This window comes from Centropristis striata, chromosome 16, assembly GCF_030273125.1.
Source record: "Centropristis striata isolate RG_2023a ecotype Rhode Island chromosome 16, C.striata_1.0, whole genome shotgun sequence".
In the NCBI taxonomy this organism is placed as follows: domain Eukaryota; kingdom Metazoa; phylum Chordata; class Actinopteri; order Perciformes; family Serranidae; genus Centropristis; species Centropristis striata.
Genome location: NC_081532.1, coordinates 9,639,108 through 9,664,514, shown reverse-complemented (window position 1 = coordinate 9,664,514; position 25,407 = coordinate 9,639,108). Strand labels below are relative to the sequence as shown.

At 39.0% G+C, this 25,407-nt stretch overlaps 1 protein-coding gene across 2 annotated transcripts in view; it reads left to right on the top strand.

Annotated features, from left to right (window-relative positions):
- The window catches only part of mta1 (metastasis associated 1), a 56,899-nt gene extending 36,927 nt beyond the window's left edge, over positions 1-19,972 (top strand). The window contains exons 7-18 of one of the 2 annotated variants that reach the window (XM_059353289.1): positions 2,378-2,480; positions 3,795-3,894; positions 4,345-4,533; positions 7,101-7,175; positions 7,647-7,705; positions 9,833-10,050; positions 11,972-12,123; positions 13,190-13,379; positions 13,469-13,558; positions 14,433-14,588; positions 17,289-17,438; positions 19,021-19,972. In XM_059353289.1, the coding sequence (XP_059209272.1) occupies positions 2,378-2,480; positions 3,795-3,894; positions 4,345-4,533; positions 7,101-7,175; positions 7,647-7,705; positions 9,833-10,050; positions 11,972-12,123; positions 13,190-13,379; positions 13,469-13,558; positions 14,433-14,588; positions 17,289-17,398 (1,442 nt within the window). In that variant the 3' untranslated portion in view covers positions 17,399-17,438; positions 19,021-19,972. Of the gene's footprint in view, positions 1-2,377; positions 2,481-3,794; positions 3,895-4,344; positions 4,534-7,100; positions 7,176-7,646; positions 7,706-9,832; positions 10,051-11,971; positions 12,124-13,189; positions 13,380-13,468; positions 13,559-14,432; positions 14,589-17,288; positions 17,439-19,017 lie in introns of both variants that reach the window. The other variant, XM_059353288.1, reaches the window with a different exon arrangement.
- The last annotated feature ends 5,435 nt before the right edge of the window (positions 19,973-25,407 follow it).

The following is a 25,407-nucleotide window of genomic DNA, read 5'->3' as shown; positions in this document are numbered from 1 at the left end:
ACAGCTGCTAAAACCGCCTATTTCCTCCTAAAACAGGAAATCATGTAAACTTGCACCCAGTTATTTAAACAACCGAATATAATTTAACCTGTAAAAAATATAATTTAAGCATACGTTTTCAAACTTTACACGTGATGGTGGTTGTTTAGTAGCTAAACTGTAATGGTGCTTTCAGACAGTGAGTGGTTGCAGCCAGTCTCCTTTATATTGAATCTGCAGCAGACATCTCATTCTGCTGCTATCCACCTGCTGCAGTGGGTAGCGGTGTTACGCATTACTGTAGTAATGCATTACTTTACTTAGTTGGTAGTAGTATTAGAGCCTGATCAATATGGGATTTTTGAGACCGATGCCGATGCTGATATCAGAGGGGGGAAATTAATCATTAACCATATGGTGGCTGTAATAGTCATTTTTTGAGCTGGGATAAAAATTAGCGCTTTTATGTGGATTGTGCATTGATTTTTCACCTGCAAATGAACCCATAGAGCTACTTTCGCAAACATAAAACTTGAATAAATGTAATATTTTAAATTGTTGTACATTACTATACAATTCTTTAAAACCGAGAAAATAAAGAATAAATGAGAATAAAATAAATAGCTAAATAAACATCATTACTGTTCTGTGTCAGTCAATGCTGACTTAAAAAAAGAATAAAATGTATAAAATAATATAGAAACATATGATTATTAAATTAATAAAATAAAAATATGTAGCACCTTTTTTACTTCACGGCAAGCAACGTTTTCAACGCTTTATATATTGTGTAAAAAAAGATTTCATAACAGCACATATCAGACGGCATATATGCCAATATCGGCCAATAATATCTGTCAACCTATATATCTGTCGGGCTCTACTTAGTATTGAATTACTCTACCCTTTACTTTTGCATTGTTCTGCAGCATGAGATGCATGTTTCACGTCATTGCCAGTTAACAAAATAACATTTAACTTTGTATATGCCCACAGATCAAATTGGATGTTTAAAGGGGGGAAAGCATATTTTTGATGTTTTTTAATTGCATTTAACAAGCCAAACACACTCAAACTAACTCACTCAACTCTGTTGCTCACTAAGCAGTGGCTTCATATGAGACTAGTCCAGTTTATGTGGCGTGTTTATTGCTAAAAGGGAAACTTTCAACCCACTGTGTCACTGCAGTACACACAGTACGAACAGTAGCCGGTCTGTCAAGTCATTTTGTAAGACAACTTGTTAATCCTCAAGCACAAGACTGCCCAGCCGGAAGAGCTTTTCAACGGCTGCATTACAGCATCACTGTGCTGTGTTTCAACATGAATAATGGCATAATTGTTAGATTATTAACTGTAATGTGAATACTAAATTGAGGAATAGTAACATGTCTGTGTTACAGCCAAATGTAATGTGATTGATAGAAATGCATTCTTTAATCTGTCGGTAGTAGCTCAAAATAGAGTAAATGTTTAATATGTCACACTTAATATAGTACATTTTGCTAACTAGTGTGATAAATGTTGTTGATATTAAAGTTGGTTCTGTTTCTATTTTATCGGTTTGTTCTCTGCTGATGAAGACGTGAATAATTCAGGGAACTAGTTAGTAAGCCAGATCAGATCATGAATTGTTTCCCCTTACTGTAGTTTCTATGGTTGCCATAGTCACAAGGTGGCAAGTTGGAAAAAAGTTGAACCATTGCAAACTCGGTTTTATGCTGCTGCAAAGAGTTGTACACATTCACAAGCCACCGCAGCCGACCTTGGTTTACATTGAAAACAATGGAGGCGGCGGGAGCAACCGCTTGCTGTCTGAAAGCACCTTAAAGCTGCGACTAATGCAAATGTGGCCCTGATTTCATCAGTTCAGACATCTTACCTTACACATACAAAGAGTTACTTTCATTCAAGCAAGTATGAGAGCTATTTTCCAGACAATCTGCGCCAGTATTGTGTACAGATATTCAGTATTTTTAAAACAGGACTATGTTTCCGCCAGATTTAGGTTTCAGTTTTTGCCAGAATTTTATTCTTAGCAGGTGGGAAAACCTCTGAAATTGCAATTACGCACCATGGGGACACCAAGCTCTCTAATTAAACCCATGTTAATGAAATTCTGTTACATGTGTTAGAAGCTCAGGCAGGTTGGCTGGTTTGTGTGCAGGCTGGCAGCTTGACAGACCCCACCTATTCAACTGTGGGATTCATTAAAGCTTTGCACGGGGTAGTACTTTTTAAAAAACACAAGAAGGGGAAAAGCCAGGAAGAAAAATCAAATTTGAATGTGGAATTTACAAACTCTGTTGTACATGTGTGGTCAATATGGAACCACAGCGGCCTTGAACAACATAGGAGAAATAACTCTGTGTGTCTGTGTGGTTGTGTATGTGTGTAGGCGAGGACGAAGGCAGAGATTTGGAGAAACTAGAGGAGAAGGTCTGGGACCCCAACAGCTCTCTGACGGAGAAACAGATCGACCAGTTCTTAGTAGTAGCTCGGTAAGTCAACACAGAAGTGCGAAAGCAAAGAATTACTTAAAATAAAAATATATTTATAGATACATAATGCTTTCTTGCTGAGAATCAGTTCAGGAAAAATTGATTTTTATATCTAGTAATATGAAGCCTCAGCCAAGACATGGTCAGTTAACATAGCATGAAGACTGGAAACAAGGGGACATGGCTCACTGGCTCTGTGATTAAAGGGATAGTTCACAGTTTTTTTCAAGTGGGGTTGTATGAGGTACTCGTCCATAGTCACTGTAATACCTACAGTAGATGGCGGCCAACACCCCCCCCAGTTTGGACAAGCAGGCAGGAATACTGACACAGAAGCTAAACAATGTACTGCTGTGGACAGGGGCAGCAGCAGCAGCAGCTTAACGTATTTTAGTCACCTAGAAAATGAGTATTACAAAATAAAATATATCAGGACTGCAAATCAGTATATAACCGCAGAGTGTTCACGTGGAGCTGCAACATCACATGAACGCAGCAGTATGCCCCGATCAGACAGAGCACTTTTTAGCAGCCTGGAGCGGCTTTCTGTAGTTGTTTTTCAATGAGACTGAAGCTTTTTGCTCACTGCTTTTGCGTTTCTGACCGTCTTTTACAGGAGTGCCTTAATTGCTCCCGGTTCAAACTTGCCCGATGTGTTTTTTTTTGTTTTTTTTCCCCACTGTCCGATTGAATGAATTGAGAGCAGATTGTCAGACTCCACGTGTCCAATGTACTATTTGGGAACAGCTGCTCACCCTCAATCTGAGCCAGAGTAAGTGCCTCCTAGCCTATTTAAAAAAAATAAAAGGTACAAAGGATAGGTAGTTTGGTGGTTGCCTTTGAAAAAAGATGCAGCAAACTGTAAAAAGTGCAGTCTGATTGGAGTGTCATCAAAAAAGGCAGTGTGTTACACCATGTGCTCGGTCTGATCTGGGCCTTAGAGAGTTTGTCTCCGCATTAAAGCAAAAAAAAGCATTTTCCCCTAAATGTCTAGGTATTCCTTCAAAGTACCTCAACCCGTTTCCTCTTTTCTGTCTTTTTTTCCCAGCTAGATATGGTTGCCTAGCATTTTTATCCCATTCAGTGTAAATTGGCTGGAGTTTTATCATTTTCTCTGCAACACTACAACACTGAATATTTTATCAGGGAGCTCTGGATTTTTCTTCTGGTGCATAAATGCTTCAGAAAAAGGCCGTCAGATGGAACTATATTGATCACCAATTCCAGATGGTGAAAGCAAATCCCAGAGCTTATCTTTCTGTCTCTCTGTATGTTCATTTTCTTCATGTTTTGTGTCATGTCTGTGTCCCGCAGGTCAGTAGGTACGTTCGCCAGAGCCTTGGACTGCAGCAGTTCTGTCCGGCAGCCCAGCCTGCACATGAGTGCTGCTGCAGCCTCCAGAGACATCACCTTGGTGAGCTCCTCATGCACATACATGAAAGCAGCCTTGGGTTAAATCAGCATCACACCGCTGTTGTGTTAATCAAAGCAAAGCTTGTAGTGCACACATGTGTGTGTTAATGTGTTTGTGTATCTGTTAGTGATTGTTGAGGCCTGTGTGTGGTTATCTGTAACAAGCAGTTGGCCCCAGTAGCCTGGTGTGGGTCTATTCTGCTCTAGATCTCATCCTCATATATAAAACATTGTTGAGAGACCTTCTAGCTAACCACACACACACACACACACACACACACACACACACAGCCCAAAGCCTTGAACGAAGGGCTGCATATCAACTCAGCGGACTGAACAAACCATCCAAGTCATCTTCCTCCCAACAAATCATTAGAAATTCATTGCATAAGTGTTTTTAAACAACAATAACAAGACCTAAGACTAACGTGTGTTCCTGTCTCGTGTTTAGTTTCACGCCATGGACACCCTCCATGCCACGGGCTACGACATGACCCGAGCCATCGCAGCACTGGTGCCTCAGGGTGGGCCCGTTCTCTGCAGGGATGAAATGGAGGAGTGGAGCGCCTCGGAGGCCAACCTGTTCGAGGAGGCACTTGAGAAATACGGCAAAGACTTCACCGACATCCAGCAAGATTTTGTGAGTAGCAAACCAATAAAAGCAGGGATGAAAACTTGTCTCCTTTTGGCGAAAAATCGCACTTTTGAATCCAAAATAGGTCATTTGTGTAGATCCAATGAGTTTTTTTTAAATAAAAGGGAGCTCTGGGTCTTTAAGGATGGTAACGGGGAATAAAATGAAGTCAAGTTTTGACTTCCTGTATGCCTTTATGTAAGAATCTTTTTACAATAGCCTTATGATAACCTTCATTGGCTTATGTGTCAAAATGTCAAGCTTTGGACTGTTACAATCACTAATCATCACATTTTGGATGTAAAGTTGGTGTTCATGTTATTTCAGTTGAGCGTACTTGTTATACCAATTTCTAGACTAGCTCTTCACCTTTTACGCCAAACATTAGACTTTCGTTTTGCCCGTCTGCCCTCTCTTCTATATCACTCTCCTTCTCTCAACTGCAGCCGCAACATTAAGAAAATTTTTTCACCGGCTGCTGCTGCAGGGCACACATGAAGTGGTGTGACAGCTCCACAAAAATGAAGCCAAAACATTTCGGTCGCTCGCTGGTGGCTTGATGTTAGTTTAGAAAACACTTAATTTCATGTCAATAGGCGTGTTTCAATTGAGTACTCTCTAAGTACTTTTTGTAAAGCAGCTGAGTGTTTTGGCAATGCTGACTAGTTAGTTCCCCTCGGCCTCTGTTCCCATACAGGTACTTTTGTAGCAACAACATACCGACGTGGCAAACACTGTTGCCAACTTAGCGACTTTTGTCACTATATTAAGCGACTATTCAGACCCCTCTAGCGAATCTTTTTCAAAAAAAGCGACTAGAAACAAATCTAGCGACTTTTTCTCGTGTTATTGGAGACTTTTGGAGACTCGTTACTCTTCTTAATGAGTAGCAGCCGCCGTCCCAAAGCACTCACAAGCGGCCCAGTCCTACCGCAGCGGTCCCTCCCAGCTACAGGCAGCAGAGCAGCGTCCAGTTTGCACCAGTCTGCAAATAAATCATACATGCGCGAAATCGCCGCCTCAAGTGTATCCAATCGGCATCAGCTAGTCAGTAGCAGCTCAGAAAGTACCTGCCTCAGGGAGGTATTTTCTGAGCCGCTAACCACTGAAGTTGGGCGGATCACACCCATAGCGGCTCACTAGAGGGAAAAGAGACTAATGGAAAGGCGCCTAAGAACACAGTCGATCATGTTCATTCAAATGTGGGAAGCCAAAATTGTAATTGAGACGAAGATTCGACTAATTGTGCAGCCCTCACTACAACAGATGCTTATGATTATACACAAATATTGTATGTTAATATCATCAGAAATCTCAGCATGAAACTGAACAAAATGTCAAGTTATTCTCATTAATCATAAGGTTGAAAACTTTTGACTCCTCCCTCTGGCAGTGAGAGTAATAACACAAACGTTGTCAACACAGACTTGCTAAATGTAATCTCCCACTCCTCCAGGAGTGCTCTCTTCATGTCTTCCTTTGCAAATAATTCCTTCACATTTGAAAGGCACTGTACCATAATTTTAACAAAACATAGTGCAGTACGTAATTTTTGGTGAGCGTGAAAAACTAAAAAACAGACAAACATCACAACTCCAGTATACTGTGAAATATAGAGGGCTTTTCCTGGCGGCGATAAGCTAAATCAGCTTAGTGAATCAGTGTGTGAACTTGTTTGGCAAGGGCTTAAATGTAACGCTCCTTCATTTACTGCATATGTAAAAGTCCTGCACTCCAGCTTTAAATAGCACAGTGGAGATACAGGTTGGGAGGATATTGAGCACTTGGTGTGGGATGCCCGGAGTCTAATTTAAAGATGTTTGCAGTAGCTATTCAGTGCCCCCATAACTGCTGCTTCTCATACAGAACCCACAGAGTTAGTTTGACTTCTCCTTGACTTCATTTAGTTATTTAGCTGATGTAAGATAGAACAACTCTCAAGCACAATGGTGGTCTTGTAAGCTAAGATTTCAGCCAGCTCACAGTAAAGAGTGAACATCACAATGAGCATTTATCCAGAGAAACATTCCACAGAAATATCTCTGAGAAGTGCGAGTGTTTAGTTAAACGCCCGGAGAAAGCTGCCTTTCAGCCGGAGAAGAATGCTGTGGACATTATTAACACACACATTGTGCCGAGCTCTCACTGTGTGCATCACTCCACCACCTGGTGGCTGGCTGCCGTCAGTGCTCCCAACCCCAGCCTCCTCTCCAACAGCAGGACGAGACCATCATCATGGGTGGGGCATCAACTTGACAGCTCATTTTCCTTTTCAAACTTCTCGGAGGGAACTTAAGAGTGAAACTTCAGCTCAGGAGCAAAAATGTCGTTGCCAGTTGTGTTGCTTGATTATAAAGAATCTCTTTGTATGAAACGGTATTTTTCTGACAGATGAGTAAAATCCAGTGGGCTAAAGACATTCATTTAACACGTGGGAGTGCTAAATCCAACTGCTAAAAGGCGTCCTGACAGTTGAGTGTGTGTAGAAAATATTACATGTTTCTCTTTCGGTGTTTGCACCATTTTAATAACATTGAAATAATAATTATTGTATGCCTCCTCTCTTTCTCCAGCTGCCCTGGAAGTCCCTGACAAGTATTATTGAGTATTACTACATGTGGAAGACAACAGACAGATATGTACAGCAGGTAAAAACATTCATTATACCTCAGGGATTTAAAGTAACCCTTTATGGGCATTTTCTCATTTGTAGCTAGCTGTATTTTTTCAGTGTTTATAGCCCAATTAGTGTTACACATTGACCTTTTTGCTTGCATCTGATTAACGTCCCTAAGGAAAATAGAATTACTGTTTATCCTTGTTAATTCTTTTATTTTTGACTAGCGTCTTTTCTGGCCAACAGTCCCTTTTTTGTTTTTTGTTTCTTTGTTGTTGTTTTTTTACCACAGTTTAAGAATGTTTTGTCATATATTTGTATTCTATCATTAGAATAGCTCCAAATTAAAACAAAAATATAATTATAAGTGTCTTTTTTATTAGAAATGAGACAGTTTAATTCAGGAAAATTCTATTATCTGTCTTAAAATCAATAAAAACTCCTCCTCCTCCCCCCTCCTCTTCTTCTTCCTCCTCCTCCTTCGTCTCTGTCTCTGCTCCAGAAACGATTAAAAGCAGCCGAGGCAGAAAGCAAGTTGAAGCAGGTCTACATCCCGAACTAGTAAGTACCTCACTTCAACTTTCTGTGCAAGGTTTCTATCTGAATGCATAGATTTATGAAGAAAAGTTTAAAGTTCTCTTCTGACTCACTACAGCAGCATCTATATTATATTAATGTTTGCAGCTGATGTCGGAGCACAAACCCTTCTCTCACTTTATTAGTATTCGTGACGGCTCTCAGTACAGTATCAGTAATAACTGCTGTCTCTGGCAGCAGAATGATGAATGTTATCTTTTCTCTTTGGCCTGTATTATCTAGAGTTGGGTACCTAACTCATTACGTTGGTGCTACAGAGAACCAATTCACTTTAAATCAATCTGTACCTGAGAGCTCGTCGGGGTGAGTGAGTAACTTAGAGTGTAGAGAGAGAAAGAGAGAGAACGAGACTACGTCACTCCTGCAGTTTGTTCAAGTCACAGTGAGTCAGGGCATTTGCAAGTGTGTGTGTGTGTGTGTTTGTCTGTGCGGGTCTGTGTGTGTGTGCCTTGAGCTATTTTCCCCAACCACAACCCCGATTCTAAAAAGTTGGGGTGCTGCATAAAACGTTAACAAAAAGAATGCATCAAATTCAATATTATAAGGTTGAACCTAAAAAAAACAAGTTTGCATGGCAGCAACTCGATGCATTTAGGCATGTAGACTTGGTGAAGACGAGCTGCTGAAGCTCAAACTGAGCATCAGAATGGGGAAGAAAGGTGATAGAAGTGACTTTGACGTGGCATGGTTGTTCTGGTCTGAGTATTTCACAAACTGCTGATCTACTGGGATTTTCACACACAGCCATCTCTAGGGTTTACAGAGAATGGTCTCCGGTACTGCTCCTACCTACCTGAACGCCCTGATTCAGACATATGCTACCTAACGACCGTTGCGCTCTTCCAATGAACGGCGCCTGGCTCTACCCCCCGTTGGTCCAAGGCAATCCAGACTCTTTGCATTTCTTGTTCCCCGCTGGTGGAACACACTACTAGTTCCTACCAGAGCAGGGGCGTCCCTCTCTACCTTTTAAATAAACCTCCTGAAGACCCATCTCTTCAGAGAGCATCTTCTCTCCTAGACCACATGATAATTCTACTCCTTAAAGAATTGTCACTAGCACTTATTGATGCACTAATAGCTCTTTTTGCACTATATCTTGATTGTTTGCTTTTATTCTTCCTGTAAGTCGCTGTGGATAAAAGCATCTGCTAAATGACTAAATGTAAATGTAAAAAAGAGAAAATATCCATCGAGCCAAAGTGCCTTGTTGAAGCCAAAGGTCAGAGGAGAACAGCCAGACTGGTTGTGAGATGACACAAAGGCAACAGTAACTCTAATAACCACTTGTTACAACCAAGTTATTCAGAAGACCATACAGGCCACTTTATTAGGTACACACTTCACCTAATCAAGTGGCCTGTAAGTGTATATGTCAAAAAGGATTAGGAAATTATCACACTCTGTTTTAGACAGCGTCCAAACTTTTTTTTTTTTAAATAGGGGTTCTAATATACTTATATACTCTCTCCATTTTCTCTCATACATGGTTATGATGGCTATGGTGGCTTGTTTTGTTTCCGTTTCACAACCTTTACTACTTCTACTCTGTTTGCTGGCAGATCACAGCCATGAGGAACCTCATGCTGTAGTCTGATTTATTTGCTTCACCTTTTTTTTTTATTCTTCAAGCTGGCCTTAATTCGTTTTTCTTTTTACGACATTTCAAAAGTTTTCTTAAAATTCGCTTCATAATTGAATCACTCATCCACATACTTGCTACACACAACAAATGCACAATGATCCCTTGGACGCTCTACTTATTGCACCCTTGCAACACTCGCTAGATTTGCTGGAAGCTGGCCGAGGCAATACATTGCCAAACACAAAATAATCTAAAAGCTGTAAAGTGTACTTTGTTTTGTAGTATCACACTCTGCCCTGGTGTCAGACTGTGATGGGCTGCAGGTTGTAGGGACGTAAATAAATGATAAAGCTCTGCATAAAAAAAAACACAAAAAAAAACTGTTGAAATTAGAAATGTTTGGACTTATTTTTTTTTACAACTTCACCAATATTTCTGTTATTCCTGAGAGATTAAAGTAAGATCTGTTGTGGTCTGACCCTCTCCCTGTTTCTGTGCCCCTCCAGTAACAAGCCAAACCCCAACCAGCTGAGTAACAATGTAAAACCAGCTCTGGTGAACGGAGCGGCGGTTTCAGGGGTCTCGGGGGTCTCTGGGATCCCGGGTATCCCGGGGGTCCCGGGGGTCCCAGGGGTCCCGGGGGTCCCAGGGATACCAGGGGTCCCAGGACCTCCGGGCTCGGCGCAGACCCCCGGCCTCGGCAGAGCCTGTGAAAGCTGCTACAGTAAGTCATTCACCTGTTTATTTGCTCTTTTCATGAAACTGCAACAGCTGCTCTTCATTTGCTTTTTAAAATATCTTTTTTTTAAATTGTTTTGATTTCAGAATATTCCAGTGAGTCTTGCTTAATTGCACGTGATGAACTTGGGATAACTGCTTTGGCCTTCACAGGTGCAGCCGTATTGAAAAGAGGCTGCTGCACGCTGAATATGCTTTCACCTTGAGTTGAAAAACAGAACTATAAAAGTAACATTATATAAATGCCTTTTATAAGAATCAGTTTACAGATAAATTAGCTTTTGCTTTTTGCACATCTGAGATAAGTTCCTCAAATATACCAAACAAAACAACCAGATTAACATTAATACAGCTTAATCACTTTGTGCTTTATGATCGGCTAAATTCACATTGAAAATGTCAGAGAAAGTTGGAAGAGAAGAGAGGTTGTCTTCTAAAATTTACTAATACACTAAACACCGAGCCGGCCTTTTAAAATACATCCGCTCTGCAAACCGCTGTGGAAAAGTTTGATGAGAAAATTGCTGGTTTAGTGTGCACACGGGGCCAAAACAAATTTATTTAATATGGCTGTACTCTGGAGTCTCAGTTAATAATGTGATGATGTGGTGCTGTTAGAGGCTTGTTTTTGTTTTTACTTGTAAACACAAGAGTAAAACATCTTTAATTTGATGCGTGTTTGTGATTTAGTATATATGGTTACAGTATCTCATGATACTCGTTGCATTATTTTTGTTGTTGTGATTTATAACTTAAGATATTCGTTCCACAACGGGGAAGTTTTCAGTGTTACAGCATCAAGTGGATAGCAAAAATAGAAGAAGCATCAATAAAATAACAAATATTAAAGACGCAACATAAACAAGAAGAAATATAAAAAAAGAGGATATAAAAAATAGGAACAGTATATACAATACAGTGTGAAATGACATTACAAATTATAGTGCAGTTAACATCTAACAAAAATATCTCAACAACCAAATCCTGAGCTGATCATCTAATGCATACTCTTTAGTATCTTCTGTGTTTTCATTATAACAAGTTGCAAATGTCCACTAACTAAAGCATGAAAGCTGAGGCAGGTAGACTTTTGGAAAGTCCTCATGCAGTATGTACATGCTTCATACAGTAACCTGTACAGTAACCATCATTAATGTATATGTATAATTTATAACTCTCCATACCTGAAACGCAGATATTGATGTTTTATTGCATTAATTATCAGACTTTTTTTGAAAAGTCCATCTTCCTTTTTTTTCGGCTGCTTTGCAGTGTCTGCAGATGTTGCTAATGCTGGAATAGAAACTTTTTCTGCAGGACTGTCTGACATTGAATCAGGATTTCACCATCTAAATGGACATACACGCACATCAGCATTTGTAGAACAGCCAATAGGAGCACACGCTCTCTAAAATCACCTGTGATTGGCCAGTGTCTACCGTCACAGGCTAGATTTTCCGAAGCCTAAAACGGAGCTAAGAGGAGGTGCAGAAGTTTAGTTTTCTCTCAGACTACATGATTTACAACATGCTGAAAGGTTATTATGGACCTTTTGCCCAATGACAAAGACATATATTTCAGAGCACAGATCAGCGTTGCACTCTCCGTATGTGGCACACATTTAATACTGGATTGACAAACTGCAGAGCACAGAGAGAATAGAGTTACGTGCCCTGCAGCAGAGTATTATTTTAGTTATTTTAGTGGTTGTAGTTAATTCAGTGATGAATGATTAAAGGTTGTGCTCTCGCTTGCATACACATGAGCACGTGTTCATGGTTATTTGTGCATTGTGAGCCATTGTGGGCACGTTTTTATAATGCATGTGCGTGTGTTGCACTGTTACACAGCACTCACTTTCTTCTGTTTATGCTTGTCTATGTGATTGTGTGTGTCTGTGTGTGTAGCCAGCAGCTCCTACCAGTGGTACTCTTGGGGACCTCCCAACATGCAGTGTCGCCTGTGCGCTTCATGCTGGACTTACTGGAAGAAGTACGGCGGGCTGAAGATGCCCACAAGACTGGATGGAGAGAGGCCTGGACCTAACCGCAGCAGCATGGTACACACACACACACACACACACACACACACACACACACACAGACGACTGGACATTTAGTTTATTTATTCTGCAAACTCCAAACAACAGCCTTACTGTTTGCCCGCAGCCTTACCCTACTCTTCCTCCTCCAGAGAAAATATTTTGCTTCTCATCCTCTGGAAAGTTGAACCTAAAGTTAAGTTTGTACGTTCATTCAGGCTTCTTATTTTCATCAACGTCTTCAAATAGTTTTTCCCCCTCTACACTCCAAAGATAATCAGTTTATTTCATCAACATCTCCAGAAAACTGCATCTCACAGTGGTTTAAACCCAAAACAAACACATTTTGTTTAACGAATATAAAAGATTCAAAAGTATGCTGAAATAACTACATCACGATGCAGATTTGTAAAAAGTCTGAATTCCTGCTTTGTCAGGACCCTCTGCTAGACGACAAGCAAACAACTTTTAAAATGCTTGTTTTTTGAATGGATTTGTAAATGTAAATACTGTCAATGTGTGTGAACAAGCCACATTAGGTACGACTAACTCAAATCAAATCAAACTTTATTTATATAGCGCTTTTCATACATAGAAATGTAACACAAAGTGCTTTACAAAAAAATAAGAATTAAAAACAGACAATAAAATGACAAAACCCACCCCTCCCTCCCCCACATACACATCTGTATGTACACACACACGCGCATAGACAGGCACGCACACAAACACACAGTCAGACTCACACACAGCACATATTGAATGACAGTGTAGAGACATGGCAAGGCACCGAGGATCCAGATGAGGAAAAAACACTCTATTAACTATCTGTCTGCATTAGCCGGGCCAGTGTGTTAAATGGATGGTGTATTTTGGGAAGCATTCCAGTCAGTTCCATTTAACCAACCAGTATTAATACGTCCAAGTGATTGAATCAATTTCAGATAAGCATTTACTTCAAATGTTTTCTCTGCCATAATCAGCTGATGATTGAACCTCTTCCTGGTCCATCAGTGTTTATCAGATCAACACCATGAACTCATGTTTCTGTGTGTTTATGGTGTCTTATGATTTGTTTCTGCAGAGCCCCCACGGTCTGCCCCTGCGGCACAGTGGCAGCCCCAAATTCGCAGTGAAGACGCGACAGGCTTTCTACCTGCAGACTACCGGCCTGACGCAGATGGCACGTCGGATCTGCCAAGACATCATCAGGCCGCGATTCCTGGCCCGCCACCCCTACCTCCCCGTCAACACAGCAGCCATCAAAGCAGAGTGTAAGAGCCTTTTTTTTTCGCCCTCACACGTGGGCTGTGGGACACATTTAAGTTTTAATTTACCAAGTTCCTGCAATGATTTTCTGCAGGTGCCCTGCGGTTGCCAGACGGGGTAAAAAAGCCTCCGCCTCTGAAACCTGTGGAACGTAAACCTCTGGAGTCTGTGGTTCGGTATTTAGGTGAGAAAATGTCGCTGCATCTTTTATGTCTGAGCTTCTGTTTGTTTTAAATGTGGGTGTGGTGTTGTTAGTGATGTGGCTCTATGACTTGATGCAAGCCTGTCATCCCACCACCCTGGTCGGGACTGAAATATCTCAACAACGATCGGCTGGATTGCCACGACATTTTGTACAGATTGTCATGGTTCCCAGGGGATTAATTGTACTGAATTTGTTGACCCTCTGAATTATTTGCTACAAATATTCCGGTCCCTGTACGAATTAATTGTCATCATTTTGGTGATCCCTTAATGCGTTCTTTAGCACCATCATCGGGTCAAAAGGTTTATTTCCAGTTCTCCAATTTTGGACCAAACATCAGCAAAACCAATTATGAAACTAATGATATTACCATCTGCCTCAGCTCTACTTTGTGTAAAACATCAGCATGATCGTGTTGTTACTTTTACAATGTTAGCATTTAGCTCAGCATGCTAGCATGGCTCGATAATCTAAAGGCCTATTTTTTTGTACGTGCGGTTATTTTGGAATGTTAATTTACTTTTGCAAACTGTTGTTTTGGTCATGACTACTTCTACACAGAATGCAAATATTACATGGCAAAAAAGTAAAAAAAAACAATCAGAGCCAGTTAAATTTTTGTTAAAATATCTTGTTTTAATCTGAATCACTGAGTCATTTGTGGAACCTCAAAATGAATACCAACTAAATATGTTTGCAGTTTCACATCTTGTTCCAGATCAACATTTTCTAAATATTCTGCCGCCTATGACTCAGTAATTTCTTGTCTGGTAATCCTCTGTAGCTCCTTGTCGTCTTCTCTGCCTTTGTCTCCCTCCACCTCTCTTCACATGCTTTCTTCTCTCACCTACAGAAGCACATCCCCGTCCAGCCAAACCCGACCCCCCGCCTCGTGGAGCGTCCATCTCCACGGGCAGCCTGACGCCCATAAAGGCCTCTCCCATCCTCAACAACGGCTCACCCACCATCCTGGGCAAGCGCAGCTATGAACAGCACAACGGACTGGATGGTGAGTGAGAGGAACGAGCGCAGTGTGTTTGTGTTTCACTTTCACTGAACTCCAAATGTTGAATCATGATTATAGAGCCTTTTTGGTTGTTAATATCTTTTATCCTCCTGCTATATTTTAAAATGAGGATGATATAAAATGGAAAAAAGTATTTTTTTGGGTCCAATCACATAATCTTGATCACCTAATCTAAATTACTAATTGCTTTAGCAGTTTAAATATGAGACTTTCAGCTGCGTTTTTTTGTTTCTTTATGTGCAAATTTGACTCTAAAGATAGTTGTTCATATGCATGAAATTACTGGAGTAGAATATTGCTGTCATTATTATCTTTTAAACTAATTTAAATGGGATTGTTTCGTCATTACAGAATATTTTTAACTATTTTAACTGCATTAACATTAACTTTCAAATATTACATGACACTTAAATGTTAAAGCTTTCCATATCTTTGCGACACTTCGATTATTTGGATATTCAATGAGAACGTAAAGGCACATCTGAGCTCCGCGGCTCAGTCGACGGCTACAGCACGCTGTTAAGATCCACCGCTGAAGGGTTAGGAGTTTGTGTGGGGCTCTTATTTTTTTGGGTTATGTCCCACTTTCCCCTCTCCCCTGTGAAATGAGAGAGGGGAAGAGACAGACTGAGAGATCAAGAGAGTGAGAGTCTGCCAGAGAAAGACAGAGAGAAAGAGAGAGATTGCGGGAGGATCGGATCGGCCTTGCTGCTTTAGCTGGAGGCTACAGTCTATGTTGTCATGGTAACAGCGAGGAGGAGGAGGAGGAGGGCTCGGTAAGTGTATCCTGAGGGAGAGCATCTCCACTGGTCTGTGAGCCCACCTCAGGCCCAGGCTGGGATAACACACCAGGGGGAGATTTAGGTTGGAAAGCTGCCAGGATCAAGTATTAGGGATTTTTATTTTTTATTTGTTTACCTCCAATTAATCAACTTAGTCATTCGTATCATGTTTAATTTGTTAGAAGAACGGAAATATCGGTAATTCTAACAATATTTGCATTATTTACTTCGATTTTTTTCCATAGATTTCAAATTGATTGTTTTTTTTAACTATACCACTCTCCTGGACAGGGCTGAAATTTAAATGAATAGTTCAACATTTAACAATATTTTTTTCAACATTGCTGTGAGAGGGTGAAGACGGTGAAAGAGCTTTAAAGGTTGTATGAGGCACTTAACCAAGATCAGTGTATACAGTAGATAAACATATTTTAGACAAAAAAATAGATATCCCTTTAAGTATACACTATATTTAGAACATTTTCACTGTTTTACCTAACCACCAGACAGCCCTGTTTTAAGTTTACATGTAGAGAACTGAAGCTGTTGTATGCTTGTTTTAAAGCCACCAGACTCCATTGACAAAATTGGAGTCTGGTTGCTGGTTGTCTGGTTATTGTGTAACTTTGGTCTTTTAAAGTTAGTTCCGATTCATCAAAATCACACATAACACAAACAAACTAACTAACTAAAAAGAGAGCATAGAACGGCTTCAGTTCCCTGTCAAAAAGGGCTGCCTGATGGCAAAGTGATGAAAATATTCTAAATATAGTGACACTTAAACTGATATAATTTTGATACACTTTTTCCGGTGGTTTAAAAACATTTAGCTGCCGCCCTTATCCAAAGCACTTCATTGTTTAGCTTCTGTGCTGGTAGTCCTGCCTGCTTCTCCAAGCTGGGAACGTGCCAATCACCATCTTCTGTAGATAATAAACTGAAGATAGACAAGTACCTCATACAACCCCACCCAGACTATTTTGTTAAGCATGGAGCTCAAAACCAGGAGGTGCTCATCTTAGTTTATCTTAGCTCAGCTTAGCTTAGTTTAGCTTAGTTTATCTTAGCTTAGCCTAGCTTAGCATAAAGACTGGAAGCAGCTGGATGGTTAGCCTGGCTCTGTGCAAAGTTCAGAAAGCCCACCCCTCCTAATTACTTTTAAGTTTACTAATCAGCTTGTGGTTTACTATCTGTACACAAGCATCCATGTAAAAACAACCTGCTGTCCATATTTTTGGATCGAAGTCAGCAATTCCGAAGCGTTTTAATTATTTCCATGTCAGACTTCACAGGTATAAAATAATGAGAAATACTGCTTCATATTCAATGTTTGTTGGCAAATAAGCTTATTAAAGTTATTTTAAAGTAATAGCTTTATATGAATTAAGTAATAATTGCTGATGAACATGCTAATTGATATTTATACATATGATTTGAAGGTCATTTTGTGAACTGTTATTATTTGGCAAATACAGGCTGCTGGTTGTTTGTGAATAAGATAACCCATAGAGGGCTTGATTCAAACTAACCATCGCATTACCTAACTGTTTACACATTGCTGTTTATTTGATATTTCTCAGTGTTTCCCTTTTTCTGTAAGTCGCTTTGGATAAAAGCTAAATGACTAAATGTAATTCAAAAAAAGCAAGTGATTAATGGAAGTTGATCACATTGGTGAGCTCTGATTGAAAAGGTGTGAAATGTGGAAACCTGACGTCAGTTCAATTAATCTTATGGATTTGTTCTTTCCAAACGTGATAAGGTTAGAAGAACACAGACATGAATATGAGGTTTAGTCATAAGAAATGAGTACTCTGTGGAGCCACCAGGGGGCAGAAGACTTTATCCTTTGTTGAATGTGTGTGTCAGCAGATGCTCTTGTTCTCTGCTCCGTCTGCAGGCTCTAAATCCAAAGTCCTGGCTCCACAGTGGGACATCATGACCAAACGTCTGAGCGAGGCCGCGCGGCCCTCAGTCTCCCTGCAGGACGAGGTACATGAACTGGACTGAACGCTCTGTGGGAACGACCTCTACTACAAACCCCAGTGAGGTGAGGAACACCGAACATGCTCTCTGTCAATTATAAGCAATCAAACATTTCAGAAGCCTTACAATGAGGCGGCATATATTGGCTATAGCTATGCAGGTGAAAAAATACATTACTGCCTTTTGATTCTGGTTCAGTTTATTGACAGTTTTGGTGATGACATCCTGCAGCATCATCTCTACGTGGACCCACATGGGCAAATCAAATTGTCGTGACTTCACAGCAGTCATGACGCACCTTTATTTATTCTCTAAATGGCCTTAAGGCTTCATTTATCCTCTCTGGTGTGACAAAGTGCTTGTAAAGAAATATTTTACTGTCATTACCAGTCAAGACTGCAACTGGGACTAACTAATGGGATTTTTTTGTGCTCTGATATTACTGTTTGAGTGCTACTTTTCCACTAAAAACACACATCACACTAATTTCTATTTAAGCCAGTGTGAAAGTTTGTCCAAAGGCTTGAAGAAAAGGCCGAATCTTGATCCAGTTGTTTCGTCCACACCAGAGTTTTACTGAGTGACACATCAGATCCAAATGCGTTAGGAACAGCTTTGTTTCGCACACATTGGTATCAAAATTATCTTCAGTTTATAATGTGATATTTAGCCTTTTTTACCGGGCGTGTGATTTATGTGATTTATTCTTGACAGATAAAGTGTATATCTTCTCAAAACTTTATTAATCAATCTCTTCCAAACATATCACAATGAAAATGAAACAAAAGTTAACTAAAATGTGTCTGAAAACAAAATTATACCAGCTTTATGAGCAATGGTGTATATTATTAAGATTTATGCAACCCTGACTCCACGCTGTCCGCACGCAAATAAAAAAAATAAATAAATACAATTTTAAAGTGTATATTTACGAAAAAAGTAAAGTTTATATATCTGCTGCTGTTTTTTTTTTTGTGGTGTATTATAGTGGAGATCAGTTGCAGAGCAGCTGTCAATTGTACATATACAGTAATGGAAATAATTATTAGACCACCCTTGTTTTCTTCAATTTCTTGTTAATTTTAATGCCTGATACACAATTATTAATAATGATTTTGGTTATTATCAAGAATACCATGGGAAATGTCTAGATATCAGCTCTTAAATGAAACTCTTATGAGCTATTTTTTGTTGTTACAATTATATTTGTCCAAACAAATGCACCTTTAGTTGCACCAGGTGCTAAAATGAACAAGATATGAGAGAAAACAAGGGTGGTCTAATGATTTTTTCCATGACTGTATATTACAAGATTAATACAACCCAGACTCCAAAAAAAGTTGTGATGTTGTGTAAAACGTAAATAAAGAGAGAATGCATCAATTTCAGAATTCAAAGTGCATATTTATAAAAAAACAACAATTTTATCAGTTTGAACATAAAATACATTGTCTTTGTTCAGTTTTCAATGTATACAATGTCATAAAAGATTAGCAAATGATCACATTCTGTTTTTTATGTTGATGACAACATCCCAACTTTTTTGGAGTCGCAGTTGTAGAAGATATTTTTTAATAATTGAACTGTAGTCATAGTGATAAAATGGTTGATGATGATTACTTTCCTGTGTGTTTTTTCCACAGCAGAGGGTGACATGAAATGGAAAGGCGTTTTCCAGTAAACCATAGCCGAGGGCAGCTGAGGAGACGACCGCCACCTTTCTTCAGTCAGTACGGGTCTGTCACACTGCTGAAGACCAATCGATAATTGATCAGTTTGGCTGTGGTCAATCAGAAGATGAGCCTGACTGTACAGGACTGTGTTTATTACTTACATTTCTCGTTATTACTGTCATTGTAATTATTGTTATTGTTATTATAATTTTTTTTACCAACTATAACTCCGCTTCTTGTTTGTCGATCAAACGATGGAACTTGTGAAGTTTCATGAAAAATGCTTGCAGAGCCCTGTGGAAAAGGGTGGAAGGACTGTAACATAAGCCACTTGTATCTTCTATGTTCATTTGTTTTTTTTTTAACAAGTTAAATTCAACAAGGAGACGCACTTTTATTTCAGCGACACGAGTTCACTCCTTGTCTTTTGTTTCTATGAATTTGAATGCTTTACGGGAAATCTTGTGTTTTGTGAGCCGGCCCCGCTCTTCGGCCAGAGAGGTTTAACTTATTGAGAAAGACTTGCTGTTTTTTCTACCTTTTTCACAAGTTAATGCATCTATGCTTAGATAATGTAATTAAAAAAGATAATTGATTTTCCCTCTTCTTTTGGTGTCTGTGCACAGAGGTGAAAGGTGTTTGATTTCTCACACAGGTATGCAAACAGGGTATATGCAAAATTAATTCCAAATTGCTTTATATGTTTTAAAAAAAAAATCATCAGTATTAGAAAAGATTAAACACAGCCATGTTTTGTAAGCAAACGTAAAAAAAAACAAAAAAACAACCAAAAATCAAGAATGTGTTCTGCTTTCATGTCCAGTCATTCTGTTGATGTGTTTATCTTTATGTTTATTAGTAGCTTATTGTCTTGATATAAACATCAGTCAAAGGTCGACATAAGAAAATATACAAATACCCAAAACATCTGCTGACAGTTATTTTTGTTGTATCCATCTCTATCCGTTTACATATCTGGCTTTGGAAACAGCCATAACAATAATAATATTAACTGATATGGGATTTATGAGATTGTTACTGAGGGGAAACGTTCACAGATTACTGATATGGCAGCAAATACAGACTTTTTCTGTGTCCATTGTGCACCAGTGTTGCACCAATGAGACTCAAGAAGGCTGCTTTCTTGAACATAACTTTTTGGGCAAAGTATATTTTACGTTTGTCAACATTTCCGAGGTGGGCATCGCCGTGGAGGAGGTTTCTGCTCTACTAGTGCCCTTCAAGTTTTTTTGCTCAGAAATGTATATTGGGCATGCATTTCCCATAAGCAGATAAAAAAAGAAAGAAAAAGAAACCATGACTCTGTTGTCAGGAATGGGGTGGAAACATTAGAAACAGACAAATGGGCTCAGCAAGGTGATTTTAAAGTGTTCCAAAAGTAATCCAAAGTATTTAGAACAGTTACTTGATTTAATTTTAATTTCAGTAATCTGTAGTGGAATAGGCTACACGGTGGTGTAGTGGTTAGCACTCCGGCCTGCGGCTCTTCTGTGCCGACTTTGTATGTTCTCCCTGTGTCAGCATGGGTTCTCACCGGGTACTCCGGCTTCCTCCCACAGTTCAAAAACATGCACTTAGGTGTAACTGGTGACTCTAAATTGGCCGTAGGAGTGAATGAGAACGTGATTGTCTATGTGTCAGCCCTGTGATAGTCTGGAGACCTGTCCAGGGTTTACCCCGCCTCTCGCCCACTGTTAACTGGGATCGGCTCCAGCCCCTGCGACCCGACTGCGGATTAGTGTTTTAGGATAATAAATGAATGAATGTAGTGGAATGAAATAAGTTAAGGTAATAGGGTAACCCTTATTCTGGTTTATAGAAAGGGAGTATTAACAGCCCTTAAAATTTTACATTTAACGTGGGGTAATAAAAAAAAAAAGGGGAAGAGAAAAAGGAGCCCCAAACTTTACAGCTAGTTTGGTTTTAAAAGAAGCAATCACATTCCAGACAGGGATCTGGGCTGATAAAGCCTCAACAGTCATCAGTAATATCCTAAAATTAATCCCGGAAGAAAAGTTTGGTAGTGAGCATGAAGAGACTAAAACAGGTGTGTTCAAGCAGAGCCTTAAAGGTAACAAATAAGAACATTTTTGAACATTTGAACATTTTGAAGGGAGGGCGTGTGTGGTTCTAGTGGGGGATGATAAATGAAAAGAGGAACAAACAGCATTAGGAACACACGTTTATTGCTTCATGAATTTAATATACTGATATAAGAAAAAGGAACATGAGTGTGTTCCTCGAAAATGAGCATACTAATTAAAAACAAAATGGACAGTAAGTGGTGACACATTATTTAGTGCTTGGTGGAAGCATGCATGGCTGCAGTCGAAGCTCTTTTTCCATCATTTTGTAATTAGTTGGTTTCTCTGTTTTCCTTTCAGATCCACTCAAACTATCAGATTTATTGAAAAAAAAAATAATTAGAAAAAATTTTCTAGTCCAGGCTTTGACTACAATTATAGCATAGTTCACATCTGCCTGAGCTTGTGTTTGTTCTGGAGGAACTCAATATTTATAGCATGTGCTTGCTTCTACTTATCACAGATGAATGTTCTCTGCTGTTACTTTCTGTCTCGCTCCACTTATCTGTAGGTCGATGCTGATTGCTAGCGTAATGATTCTGAGTGAGCACCCCTCTTGTTTTTACAAGGCTCTGAGGAAAACGGCGTCTGTAAGGTATTTTTTTTTAGTATCTACCATTAACGTCCAATTGATATCATATCTGGTTAGTGAGCACACAGATAACGTTATTACAATGCTTTTCAAATCGCTGAGAGGCCACTCAGGTCTGGTTGAAAGGGACCTTTGTAGACCACTTAAAAGAAGAAGAAAGGGACAGTTACAAAGGTCGATATTCAGTAACATCCTGTGTTACATTATCGTCTATCATCAGGTATAAACATTTTATCAGAATATACAGTGTCATTGTTACTGTAAACCCACCATGCAGTGACCACAAGCAAATATTCTACATTTTACAGGACTTTAGTTACTTTATATGAGGACAAAAAAAAGTATAACTCATTAAATAGATTCATGCCATTAAATTAACCATAAAATTATGATTTTAAGATTTATTTCGATTTTTATTTATTCACCTTTGTATTAATGCCCCTATTTATTGACTTTTATGCTTATCATCTTCCTTTATTTATATTAAGTATATTTATTATATATTTAATTATGTAGTATTTTCCATTTGACACTTTGAATGACACAAGAAATGCAAAAGAACAATGTATAAAGAAAAAAATATGGGACTTTTTTTTTGGAGAAAAGGGGAAATACTCAATAAATAAATGCGAAAAGTAAATAAATATATTGGAAAACATACTTTTCACTTCAATATATTTATTTGACAGCTTGCAATTAAGGACCAAACATTAAAAAGGCTTGTAAAATGCAGTGTTTTTTCAAAGTATAATAGCGTATTATAGAAGAAACACTATAGATACTACAGATTAAACCACTTGACCCTAACTTGTTAAAGGAAGTAGTTTGAGAGTAAATTATAGAGATGTGACTGACACTGATTAAGATATGTGGGTTTAGGGCTGCTGCCTAACAAACATAACTCTGTCTAAAACAAACCTACAGAGAGAAAGAGACATTATTGGCGCAGGTGTCACCTCTTCTGTGTCACTGGATATGTGTGATCGTTCACACCTCTTCTTTACACTCCTAAAATATTCATCCCACTAGAAGCCCAGTGAGAATAAACAGGATTACCACAAAGGTCTGAGAGTGTCGGGGAAAAAAACAGGAAGTCTTTGAAAGTTTCTGAACAATAGTCAGACCAGGAACGAGGAAAAGTGGATGTTTGTGTACAATTTCTGAGAATTGAATATATTTTTGCAAGAAATTGGAGTGAAGCACACAGCAAGTATACAGTTTGATTTGCTCCACACACCTGCAGCAAATTATGTGAATGAGGGCAGGAATTTGCTCACATTACCTGCTCAGAGCTTTTAAAGGCAAGTTTCAACCAGGTAAAATGTTTGATATTTAAAACAAATGCCTGAAAAAGGTATAAAAGTTCATTATGACAGCTTTGCTGAATACTCTATTCTGATTGGTCAAATACAGCATTCTACAGTCGTTTATTTCTGAATAGCAGACTGTTGCCGTGATACTGTTGCTGTGGCCGAGTTCTTAATCAAATGCACATTTTTTTAAACGAAAGCAACAAAGTCATTTTTAAATTCATATTTTCAACATCAACATTTTTCACAACTTGCCATGTAATCAGTAGGATTACAGAAAGTGGGGGTCAATATTAGTAAATAAACCCTGTGAAGTTTATTTATCTCCTACTGAACACCTCAAAGACTAAGGAAATGATCATAGATTTCCGCAGGTTCAAGCTGGTCAAAAGAACTGGTTCTGTGTTTGGAGCCAGGTTGGACACACTGGAGGAGGTGGTGGAGAGATGCACTGTCAACATGTTCGAGGCCATCCTGAAATACCCAGATCATCCGCTACACAAAACCTTTATGGACCAAAAACACAACAGTGGAAGGCTTCTTTCTCTGTTGCAGGACGGAGAGATACAAAAGATCCTTCACTCCTACAGACATCAGGCCGTCTCATTCTTCCAGAGTTACCAGACTAACTGAATTTCCCCTCGGGGATAAATTAAGTCATTTTGATTTGATTGATTTATAATGACTTGCTTATCCTTTACTATAAATGGTTGATAACCCAGTATCAACAGACAAAAAGTGTCCTTTTTTCCATCCAAGTGTTAATATTGGCCATGACACAAAATATATAACTATTTGGCAGTATGATACTGTTAAATATGTAAAATAAAGTTAGCTTAACAACACTTAATTGTGAATGCTACTTGGCAATAGCTAAGATGCTAGGCTAGGCTACAAGTAGGCTACTCGCAGGACAAGTTAGGCTGTTTTTATTTGGCGTGACTTCATTTTGTTACTATTTTATTTAGTCGTATACCACACTAATTGACATATACTGTATTTATTACAGGAATAATAGATGGGTAAGTTTATTTAGCTTTAGCCAAGGCTAACCATGGCTTCTCACTATGCTAGCGAGCTAGATTTGGCTATCTTGCGTTGATTCTTTGCTTTGGTTCCTATCTGAATTTTGTAGTAATTTAAATTTGATGGAGTTGTTTTTGAATGGATATATTTTTTATATAGTGAAGATTTATATTAAATGTAAGAAGAATGAAAGTCGATATCACTCTTACAAGAGAGCTCCAGCTAGCAACCAGGTAGCTTAGCGAGAAATGGAACCAAACCAAATCTGGCACATAACTGCCCGTAAAATTGCAAATTGTTCATTTTAATGTTTGTTTATTGCACATATTCAACAGGTTGGATTTAAAGTGTAAGCTATTGAACTTTGAGGATGCTGTTTAGTTGATTTAGTTCCCTTGTTTTTGCCAGAATCAGCCAGTTTCCGGTCTTTATGCTAAGCTAAATTTCATAGCTAACGGTCTTGTGGCAGTTGGCTAAAAGAATGGGTAGGATGTAATGTCTAATTAGCGTTTGTTTGTTTTCCCTTCAAAATTTCAAACTCTTCTGTCAGTGTCCTTTTAGCTTAAACTACTTTAATTGACATTAATACATTAATAGCTATTGGGCTAAAGTGAACTGTAACTGTCCTCCCTAATGTGTTTAACATGGATGGCCACTTTTCCAAAGGAAACAGCTTTGCCATTTTGCGCCAGAAAAAATCACGCAAAACGTCAAAACAAATTTCGTGGCCCTTTTCCGTCTGGAAAAAAATATGTTCCTGCTGATAGGTGAATAAACCTTCATTTTTGATATTTTCATACACTTGGACTGTTCAAGACAATCATTTCAATGGGTCGTTGGTTCAATGATACAATATTGCCTACAGGCAAGAAACGGTTAAAAAAGTTCCTTTTATAATGTTTTTAAATCTAAAATGTTATGTATTGTACCCTGTTTAAGCTACTGAATCTTTTACACATGTTTATTAAATCAATTATGTTCAAATTAATTTTAAAAACTTTCCTTTTCACTTGTGCACCGTTATGGTAGCCTACAATGTAAACTTGCAAAAAAAATAATTATAACATTTCTTCAGATTATTCTTATTATTAGTCTATTTTAGGCCAAAAAAAACCCACTCCAAACATTTTTTCCCTAACTGGCATCATAATGCGTACCATAGAGGCTTAAAGTTAAATATTAACTGCCTGTTCAGCGTCCTGCGGATCCGCACAGACTGACTAAGGGACTTTCACCAGCCTGGAGCTCTGCGGTGAACAAAGGGTTAACCAAAGATGCAAGAAGTGCGTGAGTCTGTCTGAGCATGTGCTGCCGCTGCTGCAGTGAA